The sequence below is a fragment of the Pelmatolapia mariae genome, linkage group LG3_W (assembly GCF_036321145.2).
Source record: "Pelmatolapia mariae isolate MD_Pm_ZW linkage group LG3_W, Pm_UMD_F_2, whole genome shotgun sequence".
Taxonomy (NCBI): domain Eukaryota; kingdom Metazoa; phylum Chordata; class Actinopteri; order Cichliformes; family Cichlidae; genus Pelmatolapia; species Pelmatolapia mariae.
The window spans coordinates 22,448,028-22,469,455 of record NC_086229.1 but is presented as its reverse complement, the minus strand read 5'-3'; the positions used below and the strand labels follow the sequence as shown (position 1 = coordinate 22,469,455).

At 40.0% G+C, this 21,428-nt stretch overlaps 2 protein-coding genes across 5 annotated transcripts in view; both read left to right on the top strand.

Moving 5' to 3' along the window:
* LOC134624286 (uncharacterized) overlaps positions 1-21,428 on the top strand; it is a 64,636-nt gene that overhangs the window by 437 nt on the left and 42,771 nt on the right. Inside the window, exons 1-2 of one of the 3 annotated variants that reach the window (XR_010093500.1) lie at positions 17,623-17,831; positions 17,898-17,980. The exons of 1 other annotated variant lie outside the window; for it this stretch is intronic. The gene's annotated coding sequence lies outside the window, so the exon portion shown is untranslated. Of the gene's footprint in view, positions 1-17,622; positions 17,832-17,897; positions 17,981-21,428 lie in introns of those variants that run through there. One more of the 3 variants, XM_063469254.1, reaches the window with a different exon arrangement.
* On the top strand, positions 2,170-11,665 carry LOC134624290 (butyrophilin-like protein 2). Of its 2 annotated transcripts, XM_063469260.1 has the most exons (4): positions 2,170-2,551; positions 4,109-4,456; positions 10,927-11,259; positions 11,326-11,665. In XM_063469260.1, the coding sequence occupies exons 1-4, from the start codon at positions 2,521-2,523 to the stop codon at positions 11,370-11,372; spliced, it is 759 nt and encodes a 252-aa protein (XP_063325330.1). In that variant the 5' UTR covers positions 2,170-2,520; the 3' UTR covers positions 11,373-11,665. The 2 variants fall into 2 exon arrangements, with proteins under 2 accessions (XP_063325330.1, XP_063325329.1); XM_063469259.1 differs by lacking the exon at positions 2,170-2,551 and having other exon boundaries at positions 3,992-4,456.

Below are 21,428 nucleotides of genomic sequence, written 5' to 3'. Positions count from 1 at the left end.
CCACCATGCTGTCAGAGATTTATTATTGCACAGTGCCTGTTCTATATCCAGGCAGGGCTCATCATAGAAGATATGTTTTAACCATCTGGAGATACTCGTAGACTTTTAATTCATTTGAAAGCCTGATGCTTAGCCTTGTCCACCCCAGCTGTAAAACTCAGAAACCAGTCTTACTTGTTATCATCTATCGTCCACCTGGGCCTTACACAGAGTTTCTCTCTGATTTCTCAGACTTTTTATCTGATTTAGTGCTCAGCTCAGATAAAATAATTATTGTGGGTGATTTTAACATCCACGTAGATGCTAAAAATGACAGCCTCAACACGGCATTTAATCTGTTATTAGACTCAATTGGCTTCTCCCAAAATGTAAAAGAACCCACCCACCACTTTAATCACACTCTAGATCTTGTGTTAACATATGGCATAGAAACTGAACATTTAACAGTGTTTCCTGAAAACCCTCTGCTGTCTGATCATTTCCTGATAACATTTACATTTACAATAATTGATTACACAGCAGTGGAGAGTAGACTTTATCAAAGTAGATGTCTTTCTGAAAGTGCTGTAACTAAGTTTAAGAATATAATCCACCCACTCTTATCATCTTCAATGCCCTGTACCAACATAGAGCAGAGCAGCTAGCTGAACACTACTCCAACAGAGGTCGATTATCTTGTTAATAATTTTACCTCCTCACTACGTACGACTCTGGATACTGTAGCTCCTGTGAAAACTAAGGCCTCAAATCAGAAGTACCTGACTCCGTGGTATAATTCTCAAACACGTAGCCTAAAGCAGATAACTCGTAAGCTGGAGAGGAAATGGCGTGTAGAAGATCATCATTTTGTCATGACTGTGGCAGCAGTTGTGTGGTTTTAGTGAAGGAGGACCACAGCTGAACCTAATTAGTGAAGACAAGGAAGTAAAACAGAATACGCTAACATGAGACGGGACCTTCAAAGGAAAACAGGAACTTCACGAACACAAACTCAGGGACACAAACAGAGCACAAGGGGAGGACACAGGAAATCAAAACCAGAATAAACTAGAACATGAGATAATAATAATACCAAACACAACACATTGGGTCAAACAGCCAGGGTTTCGGGTGAGCTCATTGTGAAACCTGGCCCCACCCTATCATGTGATTTCCTGAGGTCAGAGGGCCCAGGATGTGAGTGGGCGTTAAGGCGTCTGGGAAGGATCTCAAAACTGGATTATAGATGGCAGACAGTTGGTGTCGTAAACCCCCGCCTCTGTTCAAAGATGGTCGCTCACAGTGGACGTAAATGGCCTCTTTCACTCCTCTTTCAAACCATCTGTCCTCTCTGTCCAAAATGTGAACATTGGCATCCTCAAAGAGTGACCTTTGACCTTTAGATGCAGATGGACTGCTGAGTCTTGTCCTGTGGAGGTGGCTCTTCTATGTTGTGCCATGCGCTTGTGAAGTGGCTGTTTGGTTTCTCCGATGTAGAGGTCTGGGCATTCCTCGCTGCACAGTACAGCATACACCACATTGTTCAGTTTGTGTTTTGGAGTTTTGTCTTTGGGATGAACCAGTTTCTGTCTGAGTGTGTTGCTGGGTCTGAAGTACACTGGGATGTCGTGTTTGGAGAAAACTCTCCTGAGTTTCTCTGATACACCGGCTACATAGGGGATGACAATGTTGTTGCGTCTGTCTTTCTTATCCTCCCTCGCTGGTGTCTGATCTTCTTTTCTGTGCATCTTTGCTGACTTTATAAACGCCCAATTAGGATAACCACATGTTTTGAGTGCTTCCTTTACATGTGTGTGTGTTCCTTCTTTTTCCCTTCAGGCTTAGAGGGAACATTTTCTGCCCGGTGGTGTGTGTGTTTACCGGAAGCCCACACACACGGACCAGTACCTCCTCTTTGACTCTCATCACCCTCTGGAACACAAACTTGGAGTAATTAGGACCCTACACCACCGAGCAGAACATGTTCCCTCTAAGCTTGAAGGAAAAAGAAGGAACAATTACTCATATTATTATACTAATACTTTTTTCTTTTTATTTAATTATTTATTCATTTTTATTATTTTACACACACACACACGCACGCACACACACACACACACACACACACACACACACACACACACACACACACACACACACACACACACACACCACCACCACCACCACCATCTATACAGCTTCTAAACTTACTGTCAATTTTGCGAAACTAAAACTGTAATAAGCTTCAGCTTCAGGTTACATTAATATTAGTCCCGTGGATCAACCACGTGTTCCTGAAAGCAGCCCGCTGTCTGCAGTTTCTGTGCTCCCTGCTGCTTCTCTCTCACTTTCATGTTGAAAGTTCTGCAGGAAGATTGTATTTAAATAAAAAAAAAATATTTTGAAGGCTCTGACAGGAAGTTGTGAGGTGTCTCTGTGTAACTTAAGAGGAGGAAACTTTGTTCAGTGCGTCAGCGGTGCTGTGATCGAGCTGTGTGCGCCTGTTTGTCAGAGTTAACGGGACTTTCAGCGGAGAGGAAGATGCTGCTGTGGCTCGTACTGCAGGTCCTCGGTAAGAAAGCACACACGCAGACTGACACAGCACAGTGTGTGACACGAGCTGACTGCATGAGGCCCCTCTGTGTGGTTACTGTGGTCCTTACATGCGGGCTTCATGCGGGGCGGGTCTCACAGTGACAGCTGAGCTCATGATCCTGATATCTGCGCGTGTGTGTTTAAAAAGTGCGTCAGTGCTCGTGTCCGTGTGATTCACGGCAGAAATAAAGGTAGTTTGTATAAAAACTGAAAGCTAGTCTCACATTATTAAAACCCCCGTTTACCAAAGAAACAACTTTAATGTGTCAAAAATTTAATTTGACAATAACGCCACGTGCACGATCATCCTTGTTCAAGTTCACTTATTAATATAAAGTTAGAACAATCCAAAAACAACAAATAGACATTTTTCTGTTTTTTTTTATTCACCACCAGATGTTACTGTGTCTGTTTATATATTTTTAATGCTCAGCCTTGGAATAACTTGTGTCCTGAATGCTCCCCCTCCCACCACCCAGCCCATGGAAATCCCCCTGAACAGGTCCCCCCACTGTTCCTCTGGTCACATGACTTACTTTCATATGTCTCCACCCTGTGACTGTTACTGTATAAACTGTTATCTTTGTACATTTGGTGTTTGTTCCATGTCAGGAGGAGAACAAATGTAAGAACTAGGAAATATTAATGTATTATAGTATATATATATTTTAAATTTAAGAACTTCATGAAATCAATATTGTTATTAAAGGCTTTAGGATTATTACAATTGTCAAACTGTTTATAACGGCTCTTGTTATGGTTGGTATTTTTATTTAATAGGTGTGAGAAACTGTCAACCTTTTAAAGGTTTTTAATTTGCTGAATTTAAAGAATAATTTGGGACATGAGATTTTATTGAGTTTATGTAAATGAGAACCTTTTTTCTTTTCTAAGCCCGACCCATGAAAACAAATCACAATGCAGGTTCCCTTTGGTTTAGTATGCAAGTTTTCACTGTTATATCCTGTCCACTCTGTTACCTGTGTGTTTAGGTGTGTGTTGTTGTTTTTGTTCAAAATAAAATTTTATAAATATCCCTTATATATCTCTATGGTTTACTGAAGGGAGTAAATTTACAAAAAATAATATTTAAAAAAATAGATCACATTTATTTTTAATCAAAAATACATACAAATTAAAAAAATACACCCTTCTTCAAAATAGATGACGCCTTTGTTTATTAACACTTGTTTATTAACACGTTCTTCAATTGCAGAGTAAAGTCAAGGACATATTAGATCTTAGAAAATGTAAATATGAAAGTGACTCCAGATTAAAAACACTTCCTAACACAGACTAGTCTCTGAACGTTTCACCTTCATGTTTTTCAGACATACATCAAAGTTTTCTTTGACATCTTTGATGTTTTTTAAACATCCTTTCAGTTAGTCTTTGTTGGATGGGAAGATGTTTGAGTACTTAACATAAAACGTGGCTTCTGAAACCACTTTGCCCATTATGAGAACCACTGGAAAAATCCACCACATACAGGTGATTAGTGTTTTTTGTTGTGTGTGCTTGTGTCTCCTTCTAGTTTCCCAGCATGCCCTGGCTGTGGTGGTGCAGGTGTATGAGGGGGAAACATCTGTCCTGTTGCCGTGCCAGGACACAGGTGTTACACTTAAGAACCGTACAGTGCTGTGGACTCGCAATGATCTCGACCCCAAATCTGTCCACCTACAACGAGAGGAAACCGATGATGTAACAGGACAAAACCAGCGTTACAGAGGGCGCACATCAATGAGGCCTGATGCTCTGGACACTTTAGACTTCAGCCTCACTCTGAAAAACCCCCAACCAACAGACAGCGGCATCTACACCTGCTCCATCCTAAATGAAAGGGAGGAACTAAAACTGACAGACATACAGCTGCATGTCAAAGGTAAGAAACTCAAACAAAAAAACAAAAAAACAACACCTTCTGTAATGACAAGTCAAAGATCAGTAGTGTGGACACAAGTAACATTTTCTAGATGTAACCAGTTTGCAAACATCAAAATGAAGCAGAAGAAAATAAAATCTTACTGGTACAATTTTTGGTGTTTCTACTAAATCTGGATGATTTGATTCAGAAGGTTTTACATCCTGTATACGCAGGAAAACCTGCAGCTCACAGGCTTAATAGAGACTGATGTACAACATGTAACAGAGGATGTCTTTTTAAGAAAAATGAACCTGACCTCTGAAACTATGAATGACAGGATGATAAAGTGCTGCCAGCTGTTCTTATCAGGTTGTCTAATAGGAACAGATGGCTTATCCAAAAGAATCCACTTACAATCATGTAGCATAATCATAATGTGAGTGTGGTGTGTGGTAAGAGGGTGTTATACATGGGCCAACATGAGAAATTAGCGACACTCCCTTAATGTCCTTTTGTGGCACATCTGGAGGAAAGGCAGCTAATTTTGAATGTTGTGGATCCAAGACTTGGCACAGCCTCCATCTATGATGGTCCAGGAGCTCCGTTTCTGGGCAGATGACCTGCACATACCTGCATCAGGCTGCCACATCAACAACATGTGGGGAGTGATTGAATCAGCATCAGCTACGTTTGAGGGGACATAACCAGGGGCTTGGAGGTGATGATGCCTTCTACCATGCTGAGTATCGTCCTAAAGACTTCTTCAGTGACATGCTACGAGCTGAGAATGGTGTAGAGCTGATTTGACGGAACAAATCTCCTGTGCCCATGAACCACCGTGTGGAGCATACAGAGGGTTGAAATGGAGATGAAGCTGCTGGCTGACCAACTGTTTTCAGAGCAGGGCTGGACCTGCCAGAGTCCACCCAAGTTGTGACAGCTGGTCCTGTTCATGGATCCAGATGTACAGGCTCCACTGGAGTCAGGAAATGTGGGTAATCAGAGCCAATCAGCAACAACGGTTGAGCTTGACGAACAACCCATCTGACCAATCATCCAGGATGAAATGTCTCTAACTTTAATTAGACACAACACGTTCTGTTGCTTGTTAGTGATTACTAAAGGTAGCACTGTGAAGACCTGGGACACTTTTGAGATAACAACCTATTCTGATAGTTTTATGCTGACCAGAGATTTTAAGTTGATACTAAAAACATAACATATACAGGGCTCGCAAAATCGCTAGCCCGACGTCCCGGGGCTAGCGATTTTTCCAGTCGGGCTACCAGAATCTATCCCTGCCCTGCCCGTCGGGCTATCATAGGAAGGAAAAATATATGTCAATGCTTTTGCATTCTTTCGGAAATGTAGCTGGGTAAATATGTCATTGGCATCGGTGAACCACTGTCAATATGTGACTAGGGCTGCTCAATTAATCGAATTTTAATCTAAATTACGATCTGGGCTTTCAACGATCATTAGCCAATTATTAGCACCTCCCTCGTGCTTTACTCTCGCGCTGCTCCGTGTGGCAAATCGAGCGCACCTCTCTGCGTTTCGAACACGCGGCACAACAATTAAGAGGAGCTAACAGAGGGAAGCTCGGAAAACTAAGCAGAAGTTATTTGGAGAGGAGAGTGACTGCCGCTGGTTGAAAAGAGAGGTAAAAAAAAAACCTTCAGTGGTGTGGAAACATTATGGGTTCGCGGAGTCAGACGTGGATCAAATAGACATAGTGTGTAAACATTGCAAAGTTCACTAAACATAGATGTTTACATTTTATTTTTTATATTGCAAACATTTGCACTGTTATCAGTATTTGCACACTATTTTATACTCTTTTTGACAATCTTTAAAGCCATTATTCAATACATTGTTAAATAAATATCATCAAATAATCGAGATCTCAATTTTAGTGAAAATAATCGTGATTATCATTTTTGCCATAATCGAGCAGCCCTATATGTGACATATTGAAATCGCGTTTGAATTTGCGCTTGTTTTTTGCTTTCACTTTGCAATCGCGCGAACTGTGTATAGAGAGCGACAGTACTGATTGGTGAGTGACGATAATTTGCGCACCAATTCCTCTGACATCGTCTTATCAATCGTTAGTTTACTATGCAAACATGACAAGTGAAATCTCCCACAGGAAGCTTAAACATGTGAGAGGTTGATCGCGCAGAGAATCGCTGAGCGTTATGTGAGTGCGTGTGTAAAGGCAGCAGGATATATATTTTAGTTCTGCTGAGCCAAATAAGACAAGTCAGGGTGAAGAAGTGACAGCCAAAGAAAAGCTTACCACAAAACGGAAAAGTTATGACAAATCAGACTATAAGGCAAAAAGAAAGTGCAGCTTTATGGTTTCATGGACAAAAGAATTTCTGTGGCTGGAATATGACAAGCTAAATAACCAGGGGTGCACATAAGTGGTCCGCAGGTGCGCATTCGCTGTCAAAATAAAATACGCGCACAAGATAAGAAGTTGCAACGCGCGTTTGCGTCCATAAGATTTTCTGGAGGAGGACAGACATTTGTTTAGAACTCTTAAAGATGTCGAAGAAGCTCCTTTAAGCAATTACTTTGGTGTTCCTCCACCTCCAAAGAAATGTCAGATGGAGTCCGAACCACAAAAGAAGTATTCTAGGAAAAGTGGTTGCAGGAGGTGAGCTGGCTTTAAACAAATGATGAATGCACAGAGATTTGGTGCAGAATGTGCCATGAAAATCCCACTCTAGCGGACAAAAACAGTGCCTTTTATATGGACGCAAACGCGCGTTGCAACTTCTTATCTGGTGCGCGTCTTTTATTTTGACAGCGGATGCGCACATGCGGACCACTTATGTGCACCCGTGTAAATAACATAATGTTCTGCCGGGTGTGTTGTTGGTTTCCCTCGATTTCTGAGTCGACAAGTGCCTTTGTTACTGGGACCAGTAATTTTAAGAAAGGCCCCCATTAGAACCCATGAGAAATGCAAGAAATGGATTATTGCTCAGTTTGCAAATAACATACTAAAAATCAACCTGAAAAATCTGTTTAGAACAGCCTACTATGTTGCAAAGAGTGAACTACCACCGGCTACCACCAACTTCAAAAAGCAAATGGCCTAGATCTTGGTTCCACTTATCTCTTACCCGTGACTTCAGTGGAAATTTCAAATTCAGGATCTGACACAGACTGATTCCTGTTGTACATTTCTTACAAGTTCATAGAAATTTCTGTTCAATTACAACCAAGTATTTGAGTTGATGATTGTAATTTTTATACAATATTGTAATTTGTGTTTCAACAATTTTTTGATTAATGTTTTGTTTCCGTTACAATATTAATGTATAATATTGTAACGGAAACAAAACAGGAAACAAAACATAAAAAAATTGCTCCCTTTTTTATTCGGGCTACTTAAATTTATTTTGGGCTACCAAAAACTGAAGAGTCCCTGCCCGAAGGGCTACCAGGGATTTTGAAATTTTGCGAGCCCTGATATATCCAAAAACTTTACCTCTGATAGAGTGAAATCTGGATATGTAAAGTCCACAGATCAGTGTGGCCATTCCCTCATACAGCTGGTAATTTGTAAATAATCACCTTTGGATTAGTTTGAATTGCCCAGTTTAGTTACCATTTAAAACAAAAAGAGAGAGAATCATGATATTTATATATTATTAATATGTATTTTTAATGGTAGCAGAGATCAGAGCACATCAGTTCTGTCTTTACCATGAGCATGGCTGCTGCTGCTTCTGATATTATGGTTCATTTTCCTCTTAGACCAGCAGGAGGAGGTGAAGGTGGAGGAAGGATCAGACTCTGTCATCCTGCCCTGCAAAACAAAACCTGACCTGCCTGAAAAGGCCACAGTGGAGTGGAGTCGCCCCGACCGAGAACTCACTATGGTCCATTTGTATGTAAACAGAAGTGACCATCCTAAAAATTTAGACAACCTTTATTGTGGTCGCGCAAAGATGAACAAAGACCTGCTGAGAACTGGAGACCTCAGTCTGACCCTGAAATAGCCCACAGAGAGAGACAGTGGAGGATACATCTGCACCATCTACAGGGACCAAGACATCCTGAGACAGAAAGTAGTGCTGCAGGTCAAAGGTCAGAGATGTGGAAAAACACTAGGGGTCAGTGCAGGAGATTGAGGTCAAGGTTCAACAGTCATGTTGATGTTGTTTCTCCACAGAACCATTTCCATCCTGGGCCACAGCTCTCCTGGTTTTCCTGGTTCTTCTAGTTGTTTCTGTGTGTCTTTTATTTCAATTCCGTCATTATTTGGTGTCAGGTGAGTGTCTCCTCCTACACTACCCATAATGCCGATGGTCAGCAGGTGTCCTCTGGTGGCTCCTTGACTGTGGCTCACACAAACTTGTTCCAGAAGCTGAAAGAGTTGAGAGTTACAAACAGCTGATACAGAGAGCTGAAGAGAAACTTCCAGGTTTGTTCCAGAAGTCACAAAACCTCCTTCAGACTCAGTCATTGATCAGTGAACTCAATCAAAACACTTTGTTCACATAGAAAAATGTGCTGACAGTAAATAGGCTCAGTCTGTCTGTTCTTCTGCTCTTCATCCAACATGTCTCCAGCGCTAGTTACCAAAGAATGAGTCAGGAACACATCAGGAGCATGATGGAGACACAGTCTAACACTTGTGTCTCCATCATGCTCCAAAACGTTGTTGCTTTGACTCTCGTCTGCGGGTTTTTATCAAGATGAAGGAATCCAGAAGAAGTGTAATAATCACAATTTTCAAGAACATCAGTGACGTGCAGATTGTTTGCAATATTTGGTTAAATGTGCCTTAGTGAGTTGCACTTCAATGAAAAGTAGTCATATGAATGGGGATTGAAATTTTTACTCAATAAGACAAAGATGATGTTTTTTATAAGGAAAAGGTAGAAAATGAGGTCAGGCACAAGTTACAAGATCAAGTTAAATGTTACACGATTTAAACAATTCAAGTTTGTGGTTTGAAACAATGACGTGGATAATACATTTTAGTAAGGTGTTAAATATGAGATGGTTAATATGAGCAGCAGACAGGAATTCTCTCAGAGCTCTGTACACTGTGTTGATCAGATGAGTGTTGGACCATAGATGTGTACCATATAATTCAGCAGCAGACAGTAGCTTCACATTAATGGAAAAGAAGAGCAAAGATAGTTTTAACTTTAAACTCACATATGATGCAGGCATACATTGGTTAATTTTTTAAAGTTTTGTCCAAATCTATAAATAAAAGAATACATGTGATCAAACCAGGTCAGCATTCATTGTTCCAGAGTTTCATGTTAAAGCAGGAAAAGGGTTAAAGATGAATGTTCAGTATACACAGGTCACAGTACTGTTAGCTGCTCAGTGGGTAGAAAATATGAGACCGTTAATTGACTGATAATAATACTTTATTCATCCCGAGGGAAATTGGGTTAAGGCTGCCAGCCGTGCCAGCGCCATCTTACCCTTCCGACCACACATACATTACACAAACATCACATGGGGTTGACAGGTCAGAGAGGTATACAACAGAAAATGCACAACATGAGGAAAGACAAGGAGAAAAAAATAACTCCCCCCAGACTGAGCTCCAACAGGGAGATCAGGGGGGTGAGTGTAGGTCTGCGTCAGTGTACATGTGTATGTGTGCGTGTGTTTCGTGCTCAACCGAGAGAAAGTGTCCCTTCACCCGGTTAAGCAAAAGTCAACAATCTTCTGCGGGCGGCCTTGAATGAGGGGGAAGAGAGTCACAACAAAAAGTCTTATTATCTAAAGGAGAGTTTTGTTATTTCCGTCAGCTTTTGCCTTGAACATCCAGCTGGTGCCAAGGGGGCCGCATAAGATGAAGATGGTAGTTGTTTTGATTAATGCAAACAAACTGCATCCAATTTTACAGTTGGTGTAATGTCCGTCACTGGTCACCAGGTCTCTCAATTCCTGTTGTTCTTGTTCAAGATCTTATCCATAATGTGTTCCAAAAACACAGTCTGAGTGCTCACAGCCCATCGTCTATCATGTCGGCCAGCCTTGTGAGATTTTGAACAGCTGTAGCCGCTTCTTGTTCTTCAATAAGCCTGGTCTGAGCCAGAACTCTGTTACCGTAGTTCTGAATTGGTAGATGTCGTTCAATGTCCTCCATCAAGATTGTCGCCAGACACACGAAGCAACCGACCATCGAGTATCCGGCAGCAAACGTCTCCTCAGGACAATCGGGCTCTCCCAATTCCAGGAGGGTGTCAGTTTCGTTAAGGGACCAGTTGATCAAATCCATAATTCTTCTTTAGGTTTTTAGAGAACAAGTCTGGGAGACTCTCTTAGGGTTAGAGAATAAGCGAGACTATACAAAAGACATGAGAAGCCAAGCAGTTTTAAATTTCTGTCAATGTCAGGATCTCTATCCTGTTCCTTCTGCTGTGGTCTACTTCCATCCTTCAGTTTTATCTGCACCTCTGAAAACCTGCTGCTGTCTATGTTTGTTGTTCTTTCAGTTATTCCGGTGAAGGTGGAGGTGGAGGAGGGGGTGGAGTCTGTCCAGCTGCCCTTCAAAACCACAAAAAACCTGTCGGGGGAAATTCAAGTGATATGGGAATGTTATGAGCCGTTCCAGAAGGCTCACGTGTTTACAAACGGCCCAAACCAATATGAAGAACAGCACGAGGTTTACAGAGACCGAACTGTGATGAACAAAGACCTGCTGGAAACTGGAGACTTCAGTCTGACCCTGAAACAGCCCACAGAGAGAGACAGTGGAGAGTACAAGTGTTTGGTCTGGAGGAAGGGAACCTTCATCAGAAAGAAAACTGTGAAGCTCAGAGTCAAAGGTTGGTTTGTCTGTTTGTTTGTTGGCTTGTGCGATTGTGTCTGACTGTCTCGTGTCTCCTCTGCAGGTCCAGGATCAAACAGGGGACATCAGGACCAGAAGCTGCTTCAGTGATCAGACTCTCAGTTTTACCCTCATCACTCTGCCTTTTTGTTCATTTAGTGGGTTTAATGTCACAGTGTGATAATACAGGAACACACGTTTCACTTTTAAGTCCAGTCCTGTCCTCAGTCTGTCTCTGCTGTGTGCACAGTCCTTCACTGTGTGTGATCAGCTACTGTTCGATGTTCCATATTCCTCATCTGTGTCTCACCATCTTTACAGTCTGTGCTGTCCAACTTTTTTAAGCCATTTTTGGGCTTTTTCTGCACTTTAATTAAACACTTTTAAATAAAGGTTTTACTTCATAGATTAGTGTTACCTTTGTGTTTATTTTGGGGTTTTGTTTGTTGTCGTTTTAAGCTTTCTGTGTATTTGACTTTTGCAGGTTGAGATGAAGAAAATATTTTGGTATTAAGAAAAAGTAATAAGTAATTAAGTAATTGTTGCGATTGCAACAGAAGGTTGTTATTTTTACATTGTGATGGAAATGGAGAGTGGGACCAACTAAGTGGAACCAGTGGGCTGTGAGTTGTTGCACCTGGGACTCCTAAGGTGAAGGACCCGTCCTCTCCTCAGAGGAAGAGAAATGAGAGGTCTGTGTGTTCGTTCCTCTGACAGCTTGAGCTGTTTTTCACCTGCTTGTCTTGAGGCAACTGTTATCATGATTTATATATAAAACTGAGTTGAACTGTTTGGGTTCACAGTGCACTGAATGCATCATTTGCTACTGTGGTACAACCAGTGTTGGGACCCGTAACATACAGAGTCATGTGACCTGCCCAGGGTGTACACCTGGAAATGAGCAGCTTAACTACAATCTGACTGGCTCCCATTATTATGTTTCTGATTGTATGTAGACACACACTGTCCCTGTTCAATGAAAACAAGAGGCTAACCGTGAATCTGATCCAGTGTTGTTCTTCTTCTGTGGTGTTTCATGAAATCAGGATTTCCCACAGCATCATGAAGCTCACCCACTGTGCAAACTTGATATCATGACTTGAGCCTTTTATGAGCCATTTCTGGACGCCCAATGTTGGGTCTTTTTTTCTGAACATTTACTGTTGCCTTCATGTACGGGCTGTTTATAGTCCACAAGTGTGTTTTAACCTCAAGCCTAAACTAATTTTAGACATTATTTTCATACTGCGTCTATAGGCTCTGTAGGCCCATGTTTCCAGAGGGTGGAGGACATGTTTTCTGTCTGTTCTCAACTTTTTATGAGCCTCCAGTCATCCTCTGCGACAGAGGAGACAATTAAATGAAGTTAGTGGAAAATATTTTGTAACAGAAACATGTCCTCCTCCCTCCATAAAACATGTGTGAAGGACTGCAGCATGATCAGCGGACATCTCCAACATGGCACAGGTTCTTTAGCTAAAACCAAAGTGATGCTTTAAACTTCTTAAACACGCTGTACTCCTTTTAAAAATGATTCCAAACATTTTCTTAATAATTATAATACTTAATTCTTAAAATATTATTAATTTGTGTTTTTTTTTAACACATAAGAACTGCTGCAGGAGTGAAAGAGGAAAACTCAAAAAACAAAGTCATGAGCTCGAAGAGTTGAATTTTATTTTTAAAGCTATAAAAACATTTTTCATAGGTTCAAAACCTATTGTCAGTTTTGCAGAACTTCAACATGTGTATTAGAGACTAAAATGGACGTCCTCCCTTTCAAAACTTCTTTCCAGCTTCAGATTCCAGCAGAATATAAATCCACATGTTGCTTAAAACTGTCAGTAGTCTGTGTGAGACATGCTGTAACGCTTCTCCAAGTTTAATGTTGAAAGTCCTTTTCTGTAAAGGATTTTATTTTGAATTATATTATATTGAATATTATCTAACTTACAAGCAGGAAACTTTTCGTCGTGCACCAATGGCTGCAGTGCAGCGGACACCACAGTGATTTCTAACTAAAGTTTTCTCCCAGAGGAGGAGATGCTGCTGCTGTTGTTCGTGCTGCTGGTACTCGGTGAGAGCGCTCTTTGAATGCACACACACTGACACGGTTATTTAAAATAATTTGAAGTGTGTTACATGTATAACTACTCACCTCAGTTACTTTACTCCTGATGACACCTGCAGGCTTCATGCTGTGTGACAGCTGAGCTCATGATCCTGGTATCTGCTCATCTGTTTAAGAAATGCACTCTGTGAGCTCCAGGTGTTCCTGTCCTGTCTCACTAATAGTACCTGAGTACTGCCTGTAGTAAAGTTTGACCAGATTAAAGGTTATAAAAGAAGCCTGGTGCCAGATCTATTGTATATTCAGCTAAATAAATTAGAACAGTGTGTTTTTGCTGAGGGTCAGTTGTAGCAAAGTGCTCATAATGTGAAATGTATTAGTTGTGTTGTGTACTGTGTGTAGTCCCCACACTGGTTCATGCTGGTGCCTTTTTAAGCTTCACTGATTCACAGGTCATTGTTAAACTTAAACAATATTTAGTTTTTGGTTTATTTGTAACAGATTGTTCCAAACACACAAATGTGCTCTGGTCTTTTTAAATTGATGACTTTTGGCTGTCCAGTGTTCCAGGTGTGTTATATTGTTAAAGCACCAGATGTCTGATATGGAAGACCAAGAGACTCACACACATTGACATAAAGCTTTTTTGATTTGGTGATTAATTGTACAATCAAATACAGATTAGTACATACATGTAGGAATTTTTTTAAAATTTACTTTGGAGACTGACCTGGATTTTTTTCCACGCTCCTGTTTGAACCATTAGCTCTACTTTAACGTTACTAACAGGTGTGTGTGCTCGTTTAAAGGACTTTTAGCTACAGCATTCACACTCTGTGCAACATTGAACCTCTTAAGCTAATGTGCTAAAACAGCTAATGCTAGCATCAGTGCATGTTTGTGTTACTCTAACCAATCAGAGAGCTCCTTACATCACACTGCATGGCTGATTTGTTAACTAATTTCATAGTTATTTTCAAAAACATATTTAAAAACTGAAAATTGAAAATGTACTTTTAAATTATTTTTTGCATTGAGAGTTTAGCTTTTTTAAGCTCCATCTTCAAATTGAAATACTTATTACTGGAGTGATAGTAGATCTAGAAATATTTATAATCAATGATTCTTTTTTTAAATAAAATTATCACTTAACAATTAACTTTATAAGTGTCCAACTAAATAAAAGAAAAATAATTAGCAGCTTCCACCCTCATTTTCAAGTACATTTTATGATAAAGACATACACACACTCTCGCTCTCTCTCTCTCTCACACACACACACACACACACACCACAATAAGATTTCAGTGGATTTATGTACCTGTGCATTTTTTAATTTTTGTGTTCCAGGTGTTGTACATTTGTTATTGTTTTTTCTCTTACCAATACAGCAGTTGGTGATATGTTGTTCATTTCTATTTGTACTCTAGCCTTTTATTACATCTTCCTAAAGTCTCTTCCACCCCATCTTTTCCTCCTGCCTGTCCTGCCTTAAATAGTGTCGTACTGTACACCAGATATATTTTTAATAACTGAAATAACACAAATAGAAATGAAGAAATAAAAAGATAAAAGAAACACATGAACCAGAGGAGACAGAGCTGATCTTGGCAACAGAGCATTCACATCATAATATTTTAATATTGATTTTCTAAACCCAACAAGGTTAAAAGCCATTGATGACTTTACTGACACGATGTACAGCTTATCACTATATCCAACAATAACAAAGCCAAGCAGAATAACATCACATAGCGCCACTATTATTGACAACATTTTTACTAATGTCATGGATTTCCAAATTAATAGTGGCCTGCTTGTCTGTGATATAACTGACCACTTACCAGTTTTTACTTTGTGTGACTGTGATTTAAAAAAAATAGTTACCAAGATTACGATAGCAAAGCGAACAATAAATGAAGAAGCAATTCATGCCTTCAATTTCGATTTAGCACAACAAGATTGGAGTTCGGTGTATGAAGAGTCAGATGTGGACAAGGCTTATGACAATTTCCTAGATATTTTCACTATGTTGTACAATAAACATTGTCCTGTAAACGAACACAAGACAAAGAAAAAAAAGATAAAAAGTCCTTGGCTCACAAAAGGAATCATCAATGCTTGCAAAAAGAAAAACAATCTGTATAAACAGTTCATCAAAGTAAAAACAAAAGAAGTGGAACGTAGATATAAAGCATATAGAAATAAATTGACTGATATTATAAGAACGAGTAAACAACTTTATTATAGAAGAAGATTATATGAAAATAAAAACAATATAAAAGGAACTTGGGATGTGTTAAATAGCTTAATTAAACAAGGATCTTCTGGAACATCATATCCTGAATATTTCATTGATGCAAATGGTGAAAATCACAACATGAATAACATTGTTGATGGGTTCAATAAATTTTTTATAAATGTTGGCCCTGAACTAGCAGCGGACATCCCGTGTCAAAAAAATGAAAATATCAGTAATATAAAATCAAATCCTTTTTCACTGTTTCTCTCTGCTACAAATGAGCAAGAAGTAATAAATATCACATTAAAATGTAAAAGTAAGTCTTCAATGGATTATCATGACATAAATATGTCTGTAGTTAAACAGGTTATTCTGAATATTGCTAGTCCCTTAACATATGTCTGTAATTTATCATTTCAGTCCGGTTGTTTTCCAAAAAAAATGAAAATTGCGAAAGTAATACCACTATACAAAAGTAATGACAAACACAGTTTTACCAATTATAGGCCTATTTCACTACTGCCTCAATTCTCAAAAATTTTAGAAAAACTTTTTAATTCAAGATTAGAAAAATTCCTTGAAAAACATCAAATAATAAATGTTGGTCAGTATGGTTTCAGAACGCAAAGAACCACTTCTATGGCGATAATTGACGCAGTAGAAGAAATTACTAATGCACTGGATAAAAATAAATATGCAGTTGGTATTTTTGTTGATCTCAAAAAGGCCTTCGACACAATCAATCACTCAATTTTATTGGATAAATTGGAAAGATATGGTATTCGAGGGAAAGCTGGTAACTGGTTAAAAAGTTACTTAACGGGTCGGGAACAATATGTTAGCATAGGGCATTACCATTCAGAGAAACATGATATTACATGTGGTGTTCCCCAAGGGTCAGTGTTGGGACCAAAACTTTTCAATGTATACATAAATGATATTTTTGATGTTTCTCAAGTACTTAAACTCATACTGTTCGCAGATGACACCAACATATTTTTCAGTAGCGATGATTATACTGATCTTGTATTGACCGTAAACAGGGAGCTAAAATTAATAAAAAAATGGATGGATATAAATAAATTATCATTAAATATAAATAAAACTAAAGCAATGTTTTTTGGTAATTTAAAATATAATATAGAATTACCAATTAATTACAAAGAATTACAATTTCGAAACATCGAAACAAAACTGGGGAGACAAAGGGACCATGACTGGGGAAATCTGAGGTAAATTAACATGATCACACTGAGGACAGCACACAGAGACAGACTGGTCTGACTAAATAAAGTCAGATGCACCAAAAGAATACAAAACTCATATACAATAGAATATAAATATAATAGAAAACTCAAATGTAAACATTTTATAATTTCAAAAGAAGGAGCAAAGATATCAAACAAGCTCAAAGACACAGGACCATCACAAACACAGATGCCAAGATCTCAAATTCTGTGATTATCATCAGTGTGACTGCTGCTGCTGATGTTGTGGTTTCTTGTCCTCTCAGACCAGCAGGAGGAGGTGAAGGTGGAGGAAGGCTCAGACTCTGTCATCCTGCCCTGCAACACAACACCTGACCTGCCTGAGGACACCACGGTGAAGTGGACTCACTCTGACCGAGAACTCATGCTGGTCCACGGGTGTTCAAACAGAAGTGACCACCAGGACGACCTTTACTGTGGTCGCACAAAGAACTGGAGACCTCAGTCTGACCCTGGAATACCCCACAGAGAGAGACAGTGGAGGATACATCTGCACCATCTACAGGGACAAAGACATCCTGAGACAGAAAGTAGTGCTGCAGGTCAAAGGTCAGACATGTAGATACAGGTTAGAGGTCAGAGCAGGAGATTGAGGTCAATGTTCAACAGTCATGTGATATTGTTTTGTTTGTCCACAGAACCGTTTCCATCCTGGGCCACAGTTCTCCTGGTTTTCTTGCTTCTTGTTGTAGTTGTTTCTGCGAGTCTTTTATTTCATTTCCGTCATTCCTTGGTGTCAGGTGAGTCTCTCATACTACACTACCCATAATGCATGAAGGCTCACGTGTTTACAAACGGCCCAAACCAATATGAAGAACAGCACGAGGTTTACAAAGACCGAACTGTGATGAACAAAGACCTGCTGGAAACTGGAGACCTCAGTCTGACCCTGAAACAGCCCACAGAGAGAGACAGTGGAGAGTACAAGTGTTTGGTCTGGAGGAAGGGAACCTTCATCAGAAAGAAAACCGTGAAGCTCAAAGTCAAAGGTTGGTTTGTCTGTTTGTTTGTTGGCTTGTGTGATTGTGTCTGACTGTCTTGTGTCTCTTCTGCAGGTCCAGGATCAAACAGGGGACATCAGGACCAGAAGCTGCTGCATTGATCGGACTCCTCTGACTGCTGATCAATCAGTGTTACAACTGCTGTCTTAATGTTGTCTCTCATGTGCAAATGTAAGTGTGCAGGTGCATTTCTGTCATTGGTGGATCCCGGAGACGGTACCTGCAGATTGGCTAACTACACGGAGACAATGTATTTGATGACTCCACCATGGACGGCCATTCATCCTCGGCCCATCACAGCCAGCAGTCTAGTGATGCTTGTTTTACACAGGAGCATGTAGGGGTGGACGGCCTTTTTATTTGATTACCGTTTTCTCCTGTTTTTGTTAGTTGTGGACGTAAGCTGCTATCATTTGGTTTAATTTCTTTGAGTAGTTTGTTTATATCCTTGTGTCAGGGACCAAGCAGTAAAGCATAAAGGACACAGGTGTTTAATTTAAAAAATGGGGTTTTATTGACCCAAACGTATAAAAATATATTTAACAAAGCCAAAACAGGCAGACCAGCAAAACAGGTCAACTCAATAGACTAAGCTCAAGATAACAATTAACAAAACCTCAAACAAACATAAGACAAACTGACCTCCTGAAATGACACACGGGGGAACTTAAATACTGGTTTAGCTAAACCACATGACACACACGGGGGAAAACAAAATGGCTGCCATGTAACCAACTAATACAAAACAATTAAACAAACTTGAAACACCCCCCAGGCAATGAAGCGTGAAGGCTGTCAGTGGTACTTCAGCTCTCCCAGCCCTTTGCCAGACGGGAGAGAAGCCAAACCCCAGTAACTCAAACACAGGAAGATGTATTAATATAAAACAGAACTTTGACCTTGCAGTGTTCATATGTGTGCACGCCATTATTACACCTTCCAAACATTGGAAGGTGTAATAAAAACAAATAATAAACAACATTGGACAATGAGTAGAATATATTTAAAGTAGTGACTGCAAAGCAAAGTTAAGTGAAGTAACTAATGCTGAGGTGTGGCGCTTATCCTGTGCGGCTTGCTATCACACCTTCAGCCCCTTTTGTTGTATTGCCGTTAGTTCCACCCCGAAGCTAAAGTCGCTCCTTTGTGTTGAACCCACTCATTGTAAATGAATCGCCATCAAAATGTACATATTATGCGATGTGCTGCTTACGGTCACACGGGGATGGATCACCCGTGTATTATGGTCTGCCCACCCCTAGACGGGCCATAACAATCAGTTTGATCTGTGTGATTGATCAGTGATGTCAAACAGCATGATCACAGGTCCATAGTAATGCTTTTTGTTCTCACTCGCCTTTTTTAACTTGTCAATTTGGTTTTGATCTAAAATATTATAATAATTATTGTTGTATGAATTTAATCTGATCCAGTGTTGTTCTTCTGCTGTGGTGTTTGTAATGGAGCGGCTGCTCCTCACTACAGATGGATGATTCAAACAGGACGTGGCACACAGAGAAAAGGAGTAGAAGAAGAAAGCTGAATGCCTGTAATGGTGATCTGCATGGATCAGAGGAACAGTGAGGAAACATGGAGGAACCTTTAAGGAACAATGTAAAGACAGAAAAACAGGAAACAAACTGCTGAGCTTCAGATTCAGAGTCTGAAACAGCAACAAAACACTGCCAGTAAACACAATCCAACTATTTAGTGTCACACAAAGCTCAGATGGCTCGTATAGGTTGATCTCTGAATGTGTGCAAGAGTCCAGCAGACAGTCTGATCCAGTTTGGCTCTACTGAAGTCTGGATGTAGATCATGGAGGAATTTCTCACTTCAGGCTCTGATCCTGTTCTTAGACACTGAAGTTTTGTCTCGTTTTCTTCATCCTGCTAAGCTGTTCATGTTCAACACTACAGAGGGAACAAATCCACTCAGTGATTCAGTTTGTTTGGAGGAAGCAGCTCATCTGAGGTCATTTGATCATCAGGTTGATTTGGATTCATTGAACATGATGATATTGCTTTTTGAAGTATGCTCATACTGATGGTAAGTCATAACCCAGACAGCTGCTCTGACTTTCTAGATTTCTTCAGTTTTGTTCATATACGCCTAAATGCAAGTGGAAGAAAGCAGTCTTACATATTTGTTTAATATGTGAATTGAAGGACATGTATTGGTGAAAAATCACTCCAAGGTTCCTCACAGTGTTACTGGAGGCCAAGGTAATGCCATCCAGAGTAAGAATCTGGTTAGATTTTCTGAGATTTTCAGGGCCGAGTAAAATAACCTCAGTTTTATCTGAATTAAGGAGCAGAAAGTTAGCGGCCATCCAGGTCTTTATGTCTTTAAGACATTCCTGCAGTTTAACTAATTTGCAAGTGTTATCTGGCTTCATGGATAAAGCTGGGTGTCGTCTGTGTAGCAGTGAACACCTGTTCAACCAGTCACATTCATTTCACTGTGATGTGCATTAAAATGAAGCTCCACAGGCTGTTGGACAGTAAGCTTTATAGTTTCAGTTGGTCCAGTTTAAGGTGCAGCCATCACCTGAGAAATAATCAGCAGCACTGAGAGCGCGCTCAGCAAGAAAACCTTTGACTGGAATCAAAACCTTTATTTTACTGCTCTGTGCTTTAAATCAGCAGATTAATGATTTGCTGCAGCATTCTTTCTCACAATAGTGTTTACTGTTTATAGATTTTTAATCCCTATCTGATAATGTGTTTTAGTAGGTGGCACTGTAGGGACCTTTTTTTATGGAGTCATGTGATCCATCAAACACCCCCTTTAGATTGGTTACATGCTGCCAGCACCGCCTCTTTCATGTGAACGTATGAGCAAACTCTGGGTTAACTTAGTGAGTTGATAACCCGCCTCGTGTGACTGCTTATCCTGCTCATCACACAGCCTGACTGTAATAATGAAAATGATTCCCTGTGGTCCAGTTTGGGTTTTGCTCTTGAGTCCATTTTATCACTGGTTCAGTTTAACCATTTAGAGGAGGACAGTAAACCTGTCCTGGTGGAGGAGGAGACACTGCTGCCGTTCTCTGCAGTGGTCAAAGTGGTTCAAACAACAAACTTTGTAAATAAATAAACTCACTCACTGTGGTTTATTTTATTTCTGTAAAGTCACATTATGATCGTCCCAAAAGTTGATTCTGTTTATCTGGATGAGGATCCAAGTGACTTAGACTCACCTCCGTCCCCTCAAACAGATCACTTAGTCACTGACGTGTTCGTACAGCAGCTACTTTCAGCTGCTCCCTCATCACAAGACGTTGTCACAGCAGACAGCTCTGCATGTTTTACACCAAATGCAACACAAAGGTGGTTATTGTACCACTGAACATGTTAACCTCTACACTATGGAGCCATAAACCTCTGTTCTTACAGTATAGTATGCTTTCATTAGATGAAAGTACAAACTACCAATATGCTCATATCCAGTTTCTTCACTTGGTCCCAGTGCTAATAAACATTATACACATCCTGATGGGAGCATGTATATCTGATCCACAGTCATCATAATCCATCCTATAACAAACATGTCTGTGTCGGCTCACAGAATAGAAAACACAAA